The 16,978-nt window shown below is 40.7% G+C and overlaps 1 protein-coding gene across 2 annotated transcripts in view; it reads right to left on the bottom strand.

Annotated features, from left to right (window-relative positions):
• Nucleotides 1-16,559, bottom strand: part of ADSS2 (adenylosuccinate synthase 2) — a 39,605-nt gene extending 23,046 nt beyond the window's left edge. Inside the window, exon 1 of one of the 2 annotated variants that reach the window (XM_087776462.1) lies at nt 16,253-16,559. In XM_087776462.1, coding sequence (XP_087632588.1) covers nt 16,253-16,420 — 168 coding nt within the window. In that variant the 5' untranslated portion in view covers nt 16,421-16,559. Of the gene's footprint in view, nt 1-15,221; nt 15,252-16,252 lie in introns of those variants that run through there. The other variant, XM_087776463.1, reaches the window with a different exon arrangement.
• Between the last annotated feature and the right edge of the window lie 419 nt (nt 16,560-16,978).

The following is a 16,978-nucleotide window of genomic DNA, read 5'->3' as shown; positions in this document are numbered from 1 at the left end:
AAGTGGAACTGTAACCTTAGCAAAGAAAAAAAAAAATCACCAGTTAAACTGAGTATATAAAACCATATAGTTATTGGGAAAGATAAGTCTAGCTGTTTGGCAACATGCAGGCTTGTTGTTCCGAATTTTGGGTTCAGTCTTTTGGTGTTTTTCTATGAATAGTAACCGGCAAAGTTAACTTATTCATTCTATACCTCCTCAGCAATAAGAGAGGCCTGTAATAGTACAAGCCATTTACATTTGAAACATGTTGTTAAGGAGTGAATCTAGAGGCAACTAAGACGATTGTGGTTTCATAAGATACCAGAAACCACTTACATCAAACTAACACTTAACACTTCTAGCTTTTTTCATTACCACAAAGAGAGTATTAAGAGATTTGTTAAACTGTGAAATATGTCTAAAATACAAAAAGAAGTCTGTGACCAAGTCTTAAAGAGGGTCAAGATAAGCTTATGAAACTAAAAAGATTACAAAAATAGTTGCCAAATATCCCCAGTTCTTGTTTGTTGTACTTTTGAAAATAAGCTTACACTCTCTTGTGACTCAGTCATTTCTGTAAGACAAGGTTACATACAACATGGATCTGTTGGTCACAACATCCTTTACAGGCACCCTGCACCAGAAACAAATAAACTACTTCATAGAAGGAAAGCCTTAAAGGAAAGACTTTTAATCTAATCCTTCTTTCAGCACAAGACAAACTGAAGAAAGGCATTTGATGAAAAGAAGAAGAAATAAGAAACTATATGAAATATTAATCTATAGAATTAAAAATCTGAAATATTTCAGAACAATGTAACAGAGAAGATCTTTTCTAAGCAATGGACTCAACAGCTACTCACTACTTCAACAACATTTACAAAGCACGAATGCAATACATAAAGCCATATATCTGACATTACAAATAAAGAATATTCTTAGATATCAAACATTTGCGCCAGTATATAAACACACGTGCCACAGGTAAAAGCCTAATCTCGGTGAAGTTAGCAATGAAAATTCTCGTAATTTCAGCATTATTTATTTGAGGACTTACAGCCATTCCACTTCCTTTGGAAACAGAGGGAAGACTTACAAACCTTCACCCAACAAAGGATATGTCTGAATTTAAGAAAAGTTTAAATGATTTAGTAATATAATGTAGAGTTTTTTCCATGTAGTGAACAGTATCTTGAAGTAGTTGTAAAGATTTCTGGACCCAGATGGTTTTCACTGCAAATGATCTGACTTAATCAGAGAATGCCAAATTTTCGATTTACAACACGTGAAACACATTGCATGCATAAATAAAGCAAGCCTTTCAAGTTTATTCTTTTATGAAAATAATAAACGTTCAGGAATAACCTTCCTCCTCCCATCCTTTCTACTCAACAGTAGCTGTTAAGAAAGATTACTTAGAGGTCTACCAACTCTACAGTTGTATCTTTGATTTAAAAGGATGTTAACCAGCTACATTAGCAGGTAGATAATTTACAACTATTTTTGAAATGCAATGCTGATACTCCTGAGCTATTGCAAGTTACTCCAAAACTCCAAAATTCTAAGAACTATTAAGGTATATACATACAGAAGATTTTTTTAGTAAGAAAAAAACATTGATTTTCTACTCAGTGTTTGCGAACCTAAGCAAAACCTTTCTTGGAGAAGAAAGAACAGTTATGTACTAAAGTAGCATTTTACAGTAAAGTACATCTGTTGAAAGTGGTAGTTACCTTCTTCCTCATCAGATTCCTTCAAATCACTCCTTTCTATTAGATCCACTAGTAGTAGCAGTCTAGGCAAATTTAACAGTCTAGACACATTTAAATGAAAATTCAACATATAGGTCTAAGTGCAACACTGAAGGACTGAGGTAGTAGTAGTTTACAAATGGGAAGACGAGTCCAAACTCTCCCACTGCATAAGCAACCCTAAGATTAGTGAATGACAATTCATTTGAAATCCCCTACTAACTGGATGATTTAATTTCATGTTTTATTTCTCAATTTATTTAAAAAAAAAAAAAAAAAAAAGGTTTTCTAGCATCATGAATGTCAAATAAAGAGAAAGAAAAATTGGGCCATTGTAGAGATTAGATCACGATTAACAATAAATTCTTAGTCTCTTAAAAGTTTGCCAAGCTACTGGTGCCATTCAGACGTCCTGACTTAAAGTTCAGCTGTCACATCTGCTTGAGCAAGGTGTACAGCACACAGACTCAGACTCCGTTAATCATGAGAACATAGCTGCTGGTTTTTGGTGGTGTCAAGATTTCTCCCCTGCACTGCTGTGTGTTGCCAAGGTGTGTCGGTTCCATGCTCATTGAAAAATACCCCATGGCTGACAGAATGAAAATGGTATTTTACCTTTTAAACCTTGAACTACACACACAGCACAGCTCATACTTCATCCAGAAGCAAGCTAGTTACATATACTTCTGCAGGTTTACATGTTACTGTGAGCAGTTATACTTTAAGGGATTTTGCTAGAGACTAAAGTAGAAAACTTGACATTGTGTGATGAATAGCCATCTGAACACACTCTTAGGCCATACTAATACCTCAAGGTTTCCAAATGCTTGTTTTCAGATTAGACCCAAATTTGAATCTCAGAATTTAGTTTTTTATAATATTATGATGCCTACAACATGAAAAGACTCAATCCCAAAGTGCTATTGATAGTAGCTGTCTGGTAGAACAGTAAGTCAGTCGCCACCCTGCTTTGGATGTCATTCTGTAAAAATGTGTAATTTTGAAAAATATTTTTAATTTTAAACCATATTTTAGGAGAGTATCAAAACAACAGCATTTTATCAATTCAGTTTTCAAAATTCTGCTGTTGATTTACAGGTAAGCTCTACCCTAACTGCAGAAGTGCAAGTGTATAGTAACACAGTTAGGAATTGTAATATATTTAAAATACACTGTTCACTGAGTAAACTAGCAATAAAGTGTACACATGTTGTGTGCTCAGACATTGCACAACACGAATTTGGTAAACAATTCTAATTACAGAAACCTGAACTCAGCGTTCTAGTGGTGGTGGGGTGGAGGGGTGGGCTGTTGTTAGGTTATAGGGTTCGGGTTTGGTTTGTTTCTTTTTTATCTCCCCCAGAAACTGATGATAACGCCAACATCCTCATAATGGAGGCAACTATTGCCTCTGGGCATAACTCGAGATATAAACTGGTGAAGTCACTCCTGGCTTTGGTGCTTTCCATCTGGATTTCTTGCTCCTCCTTCCTGATCACACTAAACCAAATGGGACCAGTTAGGTCATTCAAGCTAACACTCCTTTGATTCAAATGTTTAAACATAACTAATGGAGAACTAGCTGTGGAATTTATTTTCACTATTAGTTAAACAAAGTTCACGCTCAGATGATCTTGAATACATTGTATAAAGCTTTTGCCAGAGGGAAATTAATATATACAAGTCCTTTCTTGAGGCTGGCAATACTCCCTGGTTAACTAAATATAGTAATCATTCTACCATATCTCAGTAAACTTCTAGGTACCCAAACTACAGGAGTTCTCCCCCCAGGCACGTGGAAGCTGAAACACCTACCTTGGGCCAACACAAAGGGGCCAAGTGCACGGCAAGACCAAAAGATGCTCTTGCTCAGTCTGGAATACACTACGTGCATGTAGCAGTGACTCCTTTTCCCTTTCTCCCTGCACAACAGCAAGATTTCCTTCAGCTGAGCCAAGAAGTGTACCATAGCCAACATACTCACTCATTACAGCAGTGCAACTCTGGATTCAGCTACAAATAGATGGATTGCACAAAAGGACTGGGGGGAGGGAAAAAATGACTTCTTATACATGAGTGGTACAAGAAGGCACCAGCGGCACTCTGAACAAAACTTCTTCACTTGGGATGCTTTCTTCCCATTCTGCAGAACAGTAGCAGAGGAAGCCCCTCCAGAAGTCAGAATGCAGGCTGTAGAGGAGGTCAGGCAGCCAAGGCAGAGCTGGCTTTGCCAGAGTAAGAGAAATAATATCGTGTGGATTTAAAAAAAACAAAAATTAAGTAGAAAGATAATCAATAAGACTAAGTAGCATGACATAGTCAGGAATGTCTAACAGACTCAAGACTTAACTTGCAATACTAAATTGCAATGCAATATTTTATTCCAAAATTATGCAAAAGAGGCTTTCTGAAGGACAGCAAAGACACAAAGATCTACTGCAAAAGACAAGCAAGAAAGCCCTTTTAAGAAAAAGAAAGATCCTTTTAGCAATTTTTACGCAAGTTAAACTTGCAAAAGACCCAAAAAATCAGTTCAAGATAGGCAGTATAGGTGGGACCAGAAGAGAGCTTTCAAGGCCTAAATACCTGCTAAACACAAACTTCATAAAGTTTTGTGTTCTCTCCCTCTGCTTCTATGGTTTCCATGCTCTGATATGAGGGGTGTCCAAACCCACTCATCTAACATATTATTAAGGAGGGAAAAAAAAAAAAAACCAAACAAACCAACCACACACACAAAAAACTCCACTTGTTTCTTTAAGTGCTTCCTAAAAACGTTTTTGTGAAAATTCTTCTTTTTTCACTGCTGCATCTCACAGGATGTTACAATATCAGATACAGGATTGTAAACCCTCGGATCATCTGCCAGAACAGCAGAATCAAAATTTTGAACCTAAATAAGACTGTCTCTCTTAAAAGTAATTTAAGAACCTTTTTCCTATCTCCTCCCCAAACCTCATGTCTCTGTCAGGTGAAACAGCTATTAAGAAAAAAATTATTATTTAAAAAATAATAAAAAATTCATAATACTCTAAACATTAATCACTGAAAATTAATTCTGATTTTTATCCTCCAACAACTGCGTATATTTATTTTCTTAAGCATACAATTACCACAGAGGAGATAAATTGGTTTTTTGCATACTTAAGTATACCCCTGTGCACATCCTTCAAGTTTGGATACATACAGCAGAATCCTTACATGCCATGAGCTTCTCATTTCGATAGACACAGTCTAGAATATCCCAACGTTTTTTATTTGAAGTCTTTTCATTCTGGAATTCATGCCAAAAGGTATCTGCTAGTTACCTGAAAATTTTCTTAGTACAGCATCATCCCTGAAACATACCAAGGACACAAAGTCAAACAACAAACACAACAGAAAAATAGGTGTTTATTGCCCAAAAGGCTGAATCACCTAGCATTCAAATACTGTGAACTGGAAGTATATTGTTGGAAGTTACTAGAAAAAATCAGTTCTTGTTAATATCACACCAGAGACTAAGGACTTAGTAAATTTAATACGCATAATGCTTAACTTTTGCTGATTTAATACTGAAATATCTCTCTAGATTGGCTTATTACTAGGCTATTTAGGTAAGACTATAAACAATCTTCTCCCTTAAGTCCTAATAAAGCTCACTTAGAAGACACAGTGCTATTTTAAAAAAAAGCCAAATCATTTATCTTTGGGTTTTCTTTACATTAGAAAACAGCCTCTGGACTTGGGCTCATTTCATCGCAGAAAACTAAGTATATAGGAAAAATAGGCACACGCCTTGCTAAAGAACAGAACATAAAACAGATTCTCCATCTAGCAACAAAGCAGCTACCCAAAACAAAGGGCAATAAGAACCAGTAACAACACACCATACTCCTATCAAGAGGCTAACACAGGCTTACTGCTCCTGAAGTCCCAAGCATGCTTTGCTTAGATATAGCACCATTTATTTGTGCATCTCTATCAAGGCACAGCACTGCAGTTTTAGCATACTCTGAGGTTTCCAAAATTGGATTTTCAGAAGTCAGCAAACTTCTTAGCACTGTATTTTGAGGTAGATTAAAAAAATTTAAAAGCATTCAGTTTGTTTGTCCTTTCTCTTTTCCTTGCACTGTTTTTTCGCCTCGTATCTTTCAACACAGCATTTGGAACAGTTCTTTCTCCTCTCCCTAAGGATTTTTTGGTGACCAACGGCTCAGCCCTTTCAGCAGCCTACAGCTTTACCAAATTACAATGTTAAATTGTGTCTCTAATTGAATTTCCCCAACTTTTCAACTGCCAGGAGCATGAACTTTGTAATAGAAAGTAATACAATGCTGTCCCTCCTTAACTTTTGACTTTGCATTGTAGTCAAGACCTAGGCCCACCTTTGTTGCTCAAGACTTTGAAACAGCAGACCAAAGTTAGGGTGGTTGGTTCCACGGTTGGACCCAGTCTCCAGTTTCCAGATTACCAGTTGCTGCCTACGCTGCTGCCAGCAATGCTGGAGGAGTAACTGCCACCAGGTGACACTGAACATTTGTGCTGATATCAGGGAAAAACATGAGCTTGCTCAAAGTGAAGGGAGAACCAAACACCTATTTTTTTCCCCCAACAATATCGGTTCAAACAATTCATGGAATTATGAAGCTGGGCATCTTAGAAATAGCTGTTTTAATCATAGCCTTGATGCAAAAAGAAACAAACCAAAACAAAACAAAAAACTACCTCAGCCATGAAAGTTTCCTAGTACTCTTTAAATAAAGAGTTGTTGGGTTATTTTGGGGGAGTTTGTATGGTTATTGTTTTGTTGTGTTGGGTTTTTTTAAAAACTTCTGCACATATCCAGCTCAAAAGGGTGCCAGCTGGACTGGAATGAAAAAATTTTTTTCCATTTATTTGGAGACGCAGTGTGAAAGTCATCATGAACAACAAGCATCAACCTACGCATTTCAGTATATGGATTTAGTTTAGGGAATTTTTAGTTTGATGCTCTGATGGATGAACAATTTAAAATCCTATTAAGACACAGTAGCCTTTTTTCTCCTTTCATGATCATGACACTATTAAATTGTACTATTATTTTACACTATTTTAAGTCATTAAGTGGAATAGTGAAAGTAAGCTCAGGCACAAGATCATTACCCAATCTATAATATTTTAAGGAATACCTATTGTTGTAAGATAACTAAATGCATAAGCTTTTTAAAAAGGCATTATTCCAATTTTACTGGCATGATATGCTTAAATCAATTCCTTGAAAAAGCATACAATCCCTGACCGCTAGCTGGTAATCATGAAATATCCAAGCTATTCAACATGTAGAACGGCTAAGTACACAGGACTCTGACAGAAAGGTGCATGCTAATAGACAAATCATCACACAAGTACTGTTAGAACAACAGCAACCGTGGTAACAAAACCCCATATTTACGTGCTTTCTAGAAGCATCATTCCAAAAAACATTCCCTATGAAATACCACTTTTGAAATATTCCTTTTACAGTGGTAAACTTCTCAGAAATATTTTTTTTAAAGCAAACAAAAAACACACGTTTTTTTCTTCAGCTTGCTAAAGAAGATTAAGTAGCCTAAAAATCCTTCTCAGTTTAAGCACCACACCCAAGAATCTGCACCCATATATTCAATTTAGATAGGTTGGTCAGTACTACACACAAAAGAAGATACTATTCTAAAACATACCTATCCTGGCAAATGTGAACAGAATCAGTTACACATGCACAGAGGGGGCAGAAGATAGCAAAGGCAGCTGCAAGTATTGCACATCTGGGGGCCATTTGATAAACATTCTTAGGAAACACCCTTCTTGCAATAGTTTTGAGTGCCTGAAAATACTAATTTGGGAGAAAAAAAGACATTATCTGCAGCTGACATTTTACAATCGAACAAATGACTCCTGCTAGCCAAAAACCGCTATCAAAAAGCACTGGAAGGCAATACTTACCACAAACAATACACTCATGCACGTAACACAAACACACCAGTTACTGCAATACTGTACCCTGGTCCAGACAGCATCACTGGAAAACATACTGAAGACTAATCAATAGAATCAAAGACATTGCATACTAATATTTTAAACATATTGACTGAACAGTATTTCTAATAGGACAGCTACAGTAATTTTAAGGTAAATCATTTCTATGCGAAATGGCTTATTTTCTCTTGCATTCTATAGCTTTTAAATATCTTAACTGCCAGCTAAAGTATTTTGGGTAAAGAACTGAACAGAACTAGCAACAATATTAATTCAAGTACCTGACTACAGTTTTATGATTTTTTTTCCTTATAGCTCTGAAGACTGAAACAACTTTCAGGAGTGTAACTCTTAGAAAGGTGCATTCTGGAACCAGACTGGTAAACTCAAAAGAATGTATGAACAACCTGAAGCAAGACAAGTCTTCTCACTTTGAACCTTCCCATACCACAAGAGCTCTTCCGCTTGTTACATTCTGTCCACGCAGAACAGTTTCCAAATCGTGTATAAAGCATGGAGAAGGAGCATTCACAATAATATTTAACAGCATTTTTTCTTCTGGAATTGCACTGCTGTACTAGTCAAAAGCCCCCAGGGAACATTCACGTATTGAGCTGATTCACTGGACAAATAAGAGCCAATCTTTTTTGGAATTATAGCAGAGTCTTGATAATCTAATGAAGTTAATTTGACAAAATAGTAATGACCTATGCCTGTCTTCACAAAGTCTAATTGATGACTACCTTTATTGTCAGGATTAAAGAGAGATGATCTTTTTAGACAAAAAGATTATTCTCCTGCTGAATTAAAATAGTGCAAGAAAGCTTATCAGGTAAGACTTCAGGTTTACAGTGCTTAACCAGCCACTACCAAAACTCAGCTAACAGAACACTGAAGTTGAAATAACCACCACCGGGGGTTTTGTTTTGGGTTTTGCTAAATATGAAGGTACAACCAGAATGTTTCCTAAGAAGTCATTTATTCAAGAATAACTTACTTGGCTTTCCATAAACATACTAACAGTATTAATGTTTACCAAGGACATAAACATTTTAAATTAAAAACCAAAAAAAAAAAAACAAACATCAAATCAAACTGGAAGTTACAAGCTCCAGTACATTTTATACGCAATGCCTGCTAACTTAATCTGAAGCCAAGTGAGACCAACAATTGAGGAAGCATGGAATCTCATTTTTCAAAAAGACCGAAAATTATACAAAGCCATACTCAAATGCTTATACAGAAATCCTGAACCAGAACTTTTTCCTCTAGTGAGTTTCTCAGAAAAGTTCCGTGCTTCTGGGTTTGCAGCCAATCTCACTGGTTTACCTGAAAAATATGCAAAGGAATTGACCGCTGGTCCTTCCAGTTTAAGGGAGAAGGATTTGCAGTTCTTCCATTTTCCTGGCACATGGGACTCTTCCCAGGAAAAAATGTACACACAATATATCCATCATTCACTGAAAGACCCTCACTCTTAATCTTAAATTCATTCTAGTTTCAAACTTTGTGGTTTTACCCTCCTTCTTTTGAAAAAAGTGAAAACAGTCTAATAGGAAACATTAATGTACGAACCTGGATAATCAGCAAAACCAAAAAGGAAAGCAGAGTTGCTTGTTCATAAACTGAAATCAAAAATACTACTCCTCATAACAAATAAATAAATAAATAAATAAATAAATAAATAAATACGACATTCTCTGCTTTTTAAAACCTTTTTGTAGAGCACAAAGAGCAAGAGTAAATGCGTGCCATGTGTGCTAGCCAAGGAAGCATACGCTTAAGTATGAGGCATATGTACATACAGAAGTAGAACATGCAAGTAAGAAATCACTACAGGAACACATTAAAAATACAATGCATTTGAAACTAAGATGGAGGAACAACAACATATCTTTCTCCATTTTAGATCTACATAAGTTTGAAAATATGCATTTTATTTTCAGAGCATATCTTCATTAGTCAAGGGCAGATTAGACGTTAGTATAACCACCACAACAGTTAAATCTGTTTTGAACACATAAAGACAAGATGTGTTCAAGCCTCACCTGCAGCAGTACTCTCATAACTGCTAAGACTGGTCTATGCTACTGCAACTTTACCTAACAGTGGAGGTGCAGAGGGAAAAAAAGATTTATTAGAAAAACAGACTGAAATTACTATTAAATGCATATTGTGAGTGGCTCTCTATACTGATACTAAAGTATATAAAGCAGCTCTGAAATACTGACATATGCATTTAAGAGAACTATCTGCCCAAAAAGTCTACAATGACAATCACTGCCTTTTCTTATGATGTGATCATGCCAAGCTGTCTATCTCAAAAATATGACGCCTCAGGGTAGAGCAAAGAAGTCTTTCAAGTTATCTCCTCTAGAATAGAAATTAGTTGCCTAGTTTAAAGAGATGTTATCTTATGCTACGTTAAGGAAGAGGCCATACACTCCTTTCAACTCTCCCCATCAGATGTGTGTGTGCATAATTTTTTCTACAGTTTACTTTTATTGCTACCACATTCCAGCATTCATTTCTAGCTCAGGGCAACCACTGTTGTTTCTGAGCTAGCTATACAAATGACTGCCAAGTTGGGCAAGAAGCAAGTCAATGTTGCTTTGGCATCATATGGTTGTAAACATTTTCATTTAACTCTTAGATGAAAAGTCAAAAATACATCAAGAAATCTGGATACTCCCATTACTTACAAGAAACATAAGAAAGGCTCCTTCTTGCCACAATCAGATTCTGGGAATGCTGAACACACCTTTAAAAAGTTGATCAGTCTAGCGAAGAGACATATCTGAACCCCTGTGAGGTACCCTAACTAGACATAGCTTTGCAATTATTAGGCTATTTGCTTCTCATTTCAATACATATTGCCAAAAATCTATTTCGAACTTCAGAATTCAGACCACCTCCTTAAAAAAAAATAATTAAAAAACCAAGGTTTTGATAACTAATTCATTCTCTCACATCCCAGACTGGGATTAATTTCTTGCTTTCTCCCCCCTCCGCCTGCAATGAATTAGCAGCTAACAAACTCTACTGTGTAACCTACTCCTGGATATCAGTATAAACAACATCCAGCAGCTAGCAATTTTCTTCCCTAACAATCCGTTCATGTTTTTAAGATCTAAACCTAGTTCAAGGAGCCATCACATTACACACTTAATACAAGTTTCTAAAACTTTGGCTAGACTTCAGAAGTTTTTGAACGTGTAGTACAAGAATTGTTACATCAGAGCAAGATCAAGAGCGTGGTTTGAGGCAGAATATGACAGAATAAGCACATGATGTTTTACACATTTACCTGTTTTCTCCTAACAAATAAAAGAAAACATTAACTTTACTCAAGTCTATTAATCTCAAAAAACTCCATACATTTCTCTATATTGATAGAACTTGCTCTGAAGAACTGCTATTGAAAGACAATATTCAGAAAGACTCTTTAGAGCTGGTTTTGGCTTAGTTTCACCTGATCTGCAAAACCTTATACTGTTGCAATGCCTACATATGCTAGGTTGGGAACAGGATTCCTTATCCAGGCCCAAAATAAAGACCAAGCTATCCCTCAGAGATAAAAGAGATCAAGTGAGGCAGGCAGATAAGGAACAAGAAAAATGTTGAAAGCACAGATTGGTCCAGCACTACATTGCTTCAGTGTACAAAACCCCACCGATGTTTGCTACACTTCACAAGGATATCTAAGAAAGGACATGAAAAACAAAGTGACTTTGGGAATATTTACAGAGAACATCTTCCAAATGTGTGAGGTAGTACAGCAGAAATAAAAAATTTATTCAAATTCTTAATAAGCTGCTATAGAGCACTGCATCTTAACCAACCAAACACACATAGTAAGCTTTTGTAGTAAGATTGAAAGAACAATAAGAAACCATTAGATCAAATTGTAATTTGCTCTTTAGTGCTATTAAGATCTCCTTTGTTAACAGTACAAACTTTATGAACTGGAAAATCAGATTTCAACTGTTCTTCTGTTTGAAATAATTTAGACATTGTGTGATTGTTTACAATAACAAGAGATCACCTGTCAGTGATGCTCTAAAGCAGGTCTGTAAAGCGTATGATTCACTGATGGGGCAGGCCAAAGAACTCATTTTACTGACCTCTCTTTCCTCACCAGAGCACATTACTGGCATGCTGCCAACCACTACAAGGTCCAAAAGTGCACCCAGCACTTAAAAAAATGAGAGCTCTAGCTAGACATCACATATCGAATGCCTGAGCAGCTAAAAAAGCACCAATAGCTCTAGCTACTGATTCTGCTATTCCTAATTCTGCATGGCCTGCAAAGGCTCTAGACTAAACCACCTTTTCAAACGAGAATATTTAGAAAAATAAAAAAGTGGGCTTGGTGAACAAAAGATAAGAAAATTCCAGCTTTTAAAAGAAAGTGGCTATATACAGACATGATACGGAGGTATTAGGAAGCATTGGTCTGAGGACTTCAGTCGGCAGTTATCAGCTGATCAACGTAACTGCTTAATCACAAGAATCCGCACACTGAAAACTTCTCTACTAATTGTTGCACTGTAACTGCCACATACCAAGTGATCAGCGGTGGCCTCACTACACACACTGTTGTTTGCCGGGAGGAAGAGGAAAAGGGAGTAGGAAGAGTCCACGCACTGCAATTACCGCGCATTAGCAGTTTGGGAGTAGGAATGGCGTGACCCCACAGCAGGCAGAGCAGCGATGGTAAGTCACAGGCAGACCATACTGAAATCAGTTGAGAAGATCTGGTAAGAAGCTGCGAGTCTGTTCTGAAGTAGTACCAAGATGCACAACAGAACTGAAGAAGCAGGAAAGGATTCTTTAGCATAAGGAGCATGGCTTAAAAAGAACTTGAAGACTTAGAAATCTTATTCACCTGTGTGAATTATACGCTCTAAATAAACCAGCTACCTCCAATAGCAAGAACAGGAAGTGACCAAAACTTTGCAGATGAAATGAGTAAATGAGAACAGAACCATGCAGTGCAGACATCTTTTTGCAGTACTGCACACACTGGTAGATTGGGTGCAGGGGGCGGTGTTAATATAAGAGATATATAGCATATTTTCGTACTGTTTTGATAAAAAGTATTTGTTTTGATCAAATGATTATCTAATGTAATTTGCTTACACTAATTTGCCAGTCCCATGTCCGCTAACAAATAAAACTCTGGTAATTAAATTCCCTAATTTGGTCGCATTCTGGAATGGTAGGAAGTCCCTTAATCAGAACAAGAAATGTTTTCCTTTAACTTTCCATTAGCTGTGGAATTGACAAAAATACAACATAGACTTTTAAAAATTGCCAGGTTTGATGGTGGCAAGGCTAGCTGCTTACCAAGAGGAAACTATGTCAATCAAAAAACACAAAAGCACAGTTTTTCTGGCAACTACTCCTGAATCTCAAACCAACCCTTGCTCTGTTTTATTGTCTGGTCTATGATTTATGTGATAGGAGGTAAGCAGACTTTGCTCTGTAAGCCACTAAAGACCAGATGTAGGTTTAAGTGCAAAAGTCTCACCAATGCATTTGTTTTATCAATAGCATCATTTTACCAGCCATCTCTTAGAGGTAAATGAAGACCAATTCAAATTTAACAGTGGAAGAACAAGTACATACTTCACCTGTCACATAGATATGTTTCTATTAACTGCATTTGAACCCTCTGTACTAGCAGCGTCCTCAGAAAACTATCATAGTTGCCGGTGCAGTTGTATTAGCAACTACATACATGCAGCCCCTGGATGTATTTTAATTTTAGTTTAGTCTCTTCTAACAGTTGTTTTTGAAACCGTAATACTACTACTGATAAATGTGAATCTGTCTCCTGAAAAGAAAATACCATGCTCTTGCTCTGAGCACAAGACTCCTTTCAACAACCTCTAAACCCAAGACAAAATACTTTGCAGGGTGGTATTTAGAAGTAGTAAAGCCATAATACAACTTATTTCCTGACACACTCATTCAGCTAATTGTACCTAAGCAAGCACCTCGTTCCAGGTACCACAGTCAGCTAGTCAAAGAAGTGACTGAAGTCATTAGCACACCTGCTACCTAGCAGACAAGAAGGTATGGCCATAGATTTCAGAGTACAACTTCCTGCAATGCCTTTACAGGCATCGTAAAAGTAAGCGATAGTCAGTTCTTGCTTCTGGGACAGGACCATTTTTATGCTCTGCATCTTCACAGAACCAGGGACAGTGATATGAAAGCCACACTAGACTGTTTCACTGCAAATACAATGCAAGTTTCCAAGACATTGTAGACCTGCTACAACAACTTCCAAAGTCCTCCAAGAAAACAGTCGTACTAATAAATCTTTCACAAGAACGCGCTAGAAATATTTGATCTCATCCACAGGCATTCTAGCGACTCTGTGGCACGATGAAGAGAAAGAACCATCCTAGAATGAATAAGAGTGTAACAGCGAAATAAGAATCAGAAGCTCCAATTACAGAAAGTTGGTATTAGCAAGGGGCAGACTAAGTTCGTTACAATCTTTCTTTCTGGACCTGTACCACTATGAAAAGCACAAGGGTCATACTCTAATTTACCAGCAGTAACAAAACCATCAAGAACACGCTTGCATACATAGCAAGATGATTTAACAGCTCAGTACCACCGAAGGAGACTATTCCTATTTTCCCCTCTCGTTCTGAGAAATTGTTCTTTGTGCTTACCCTCTCCTCTTTTCATTGAGGTCCTCTGAGCCAATTAAATTCAGTTTTATTTACTAAAACAGTAGAAAGTAAATACAACAAAAAATAGCTTCCTGCCATTTTGGTGAGCTAAATCAACTTCTAGAAGTGTTCAAGTGCCAGAGTCAGTGCATGGGAGGAGACTCAGACAGCACAGTCATCAACAGGAAAGGGAAGAAAGAAGGAAGAAAAACTCCTTCCTTCAGCAGGAGCAACAAGCTGTTAGAAATGGCAGAAGTGGCCATGAAATTCAAGCCTGAGACAGCATCATAATTTTTCCCTTTTCTTGATCCTTTACCCAGCTGATTCAAAAGAAGTAACAAACACATTAAAACACGTGCACACAAAAATTCACTGTCTGCCTCTTTCTCCCCAGCAAAACTTCTTAGCATTAAACATACCCGCTCACCTAGATGCCCTTCAAGTTTCAAGGACAAAGTTGCAAAGGACAAACTGAGTCACTGTGTTTGGTAACCCACAAAGCCAGGCAACCATGCCACAGCATCACATCAGATTTTATTAAAAAAAAAAGGAAAAAATTATTCAATTGTGAAAACACCTACTTAAGAATATGTTTCTTTACTTCAAAATTAAAGGCTCTTAAGTTCTTAAGTTTTTGATTTGTCAGCTTTGCAACTGACCTGGCTTTGAAAACACCAGTTTTACTTGCAGTTCTCGTTAGATAATACAATGCTCCAGTGTTTGTACTCTTCAGGAAATGGTACGCTCTTCCAAAACATATTTATTTAAGAACAAATTTAATTTGTGCATTCAACCAAAGCATACAGATAACGACACTTACATGACGTCTGCACATGCTGTAGGCATTTTAAGCTGCTGTATCTCTTAACTTAAAGGAAAAAAAAAAAACATACATAGCTTCAGTTGGTTATGTTGTGCTGTATAAACTTACTACACTAGAAATGTTAAAAAAAAAAAAAAAGTCTCCCGAGATCTGTGCTGTTTGAACGCAGGCATGTAAGAGCACTGTGCTTGCAGGCTAGACTCACTTTTTTTGCTCTTTTGCTGAGATAAAGCTTCCCTACAGCAACAGAGAAGAAAGAGAAAAAAATTAAACAGAAGAAAACGGGGTTTCATGGGCACAGCGCTGATCCTGCAGCAAGGCCAGGCCAGCCTCTGAAGAGCCAGTTTCAGCTGAAGACCGCTACGCCGCGGCGCCCCGCGGGCGCAGCCTCACGTGCATCCCGCACCCGCCCGCCGCCCTCGCGCCGGGGGCCCGCGCTGCCCGCCGCGGGGCGGGGGGGGGGGAGGGGGGAGAGCGGAGGGCGCTCGCGGGCGGCGCGGCCGAGGCCACGCCGCCGCCGGGGAGGGCTCCTCGCCCCGCTGCCGGCGGCGATGCTGCCGGAACCGCCGAGCGCGGCCCCTTCCCGGCGCCCCCCAGACAAAGAGCGCTGCGGCGGCGAGCCTGGGGGGGGGGGGGGACGCGACCCCGGGCGCGTTCCGCCTGCTGGAGGCCAGCTCTCGGCGGCGAGGAGGGCGCCTTCCTCCTCCGCCTCCTCCTCCTCCCCCCGGCGCCGGGACGGGGACAAAGGAGGAGCGGGAGGGCTGCAGAGCCCGGCCGCGGGGATCTCGCCAGGGGCTCCTGCCCCGCCGGGGAGGGCTTCGCTGCCCCGCCGCCGCCGCCCGCCCCGCGCGGCGGGAGCCCCGCCGCCTCACCGGGCGCCGGCCGCCCGGCCCTGCGCTGAGGCGGGCGCTCGGGGGAGGACGGGGGCGAGCACAAGCGCCGGGGCGGCGGGGCGGGCGGCCGGCGGCGGGGCCGCCCGCCTCAAGGTGACACCCGCGGCCTCCCCCGCGCCCCGGCTGCCTCCTCACCTGGCACCTGCAGACGATGTCGGCGTCCTGCGCCAGCAGGTCCACCACCTTGCCCTTGCCCTCGTCGCCCCACTGGGCCCCCAGCACGACGGTCACCTTGTTGCCGGGGAGGCGGGCGGCGCACTCGCCGTTGGGGATGGCGGGCGCCGGGGCGCCATGCTCCGCCATGGCTCGCGCTGCCCGCTCCGGCTCCGCTCCAGGCACATGCGGCAGCGCGCGGCGGCTCGGCTCCGCTCCCCCCGCCTCCGCCTCCTCCTCCCGGGCGGGCGGGCGGTGGTGCCGCTGCCGCGTCCAGGTGCCGCCGCCTACCGGCCCCGCCAGCGCGGCCTCCCCCGCCGCTCCCCGCCACGCAGACCCCTGCCCGCAGGCGGAGGCCCGCCCCGCTCCCCCGCGGGAAAACCGGAGCTGCCGTCGCCGCTCCCGGCGGCTTCTTTCCCTCTTGGCGCCGCTTCCCCGCGCCTCGCAGCCCGGACTACATTACCCAGCGCGCTGCGCGGCCTCCCCCGCGCAGGGCGCCGCGCGGGGCTCGGCGCGGTGCATGCCGGGGCGCGTAGTCCTCCGCGGCCGCACCTGCGGCAGGACGGCGCCCTGCCGGCTGCCCCGTGCGCCCCCGCGGGGCTCTGTCGGTTGGGGAGCGGGGAGGGGGCGGCCGCGGAGGGGCGGCGGCGGCGTCGCTCCGGCGGGCGCTCCCGGCCCGGCCCTGGCTGGGTGGCGGCTGCGCCTCGC

This window comes from Nipponia nippon, unplaced genomic scaffold (assembly GCF_047370975.1).
Source record: "Nipponia nippon isolate SJK-2023a ecotype South Korea unplaced genomic scaffold, ASM4737097v1 scaffold_4, whole genome shotgun sequence".
Classification (NCBI taxonomy): Eukaryota; Metazoa; Chordata; class Aves; order Pelecaniformes; family Threskiornithidae; genus Nipponia; species Nipponia nippon.
This window is presented reverse-complemented; position numbering and strand designations above follow the sequence as displayed.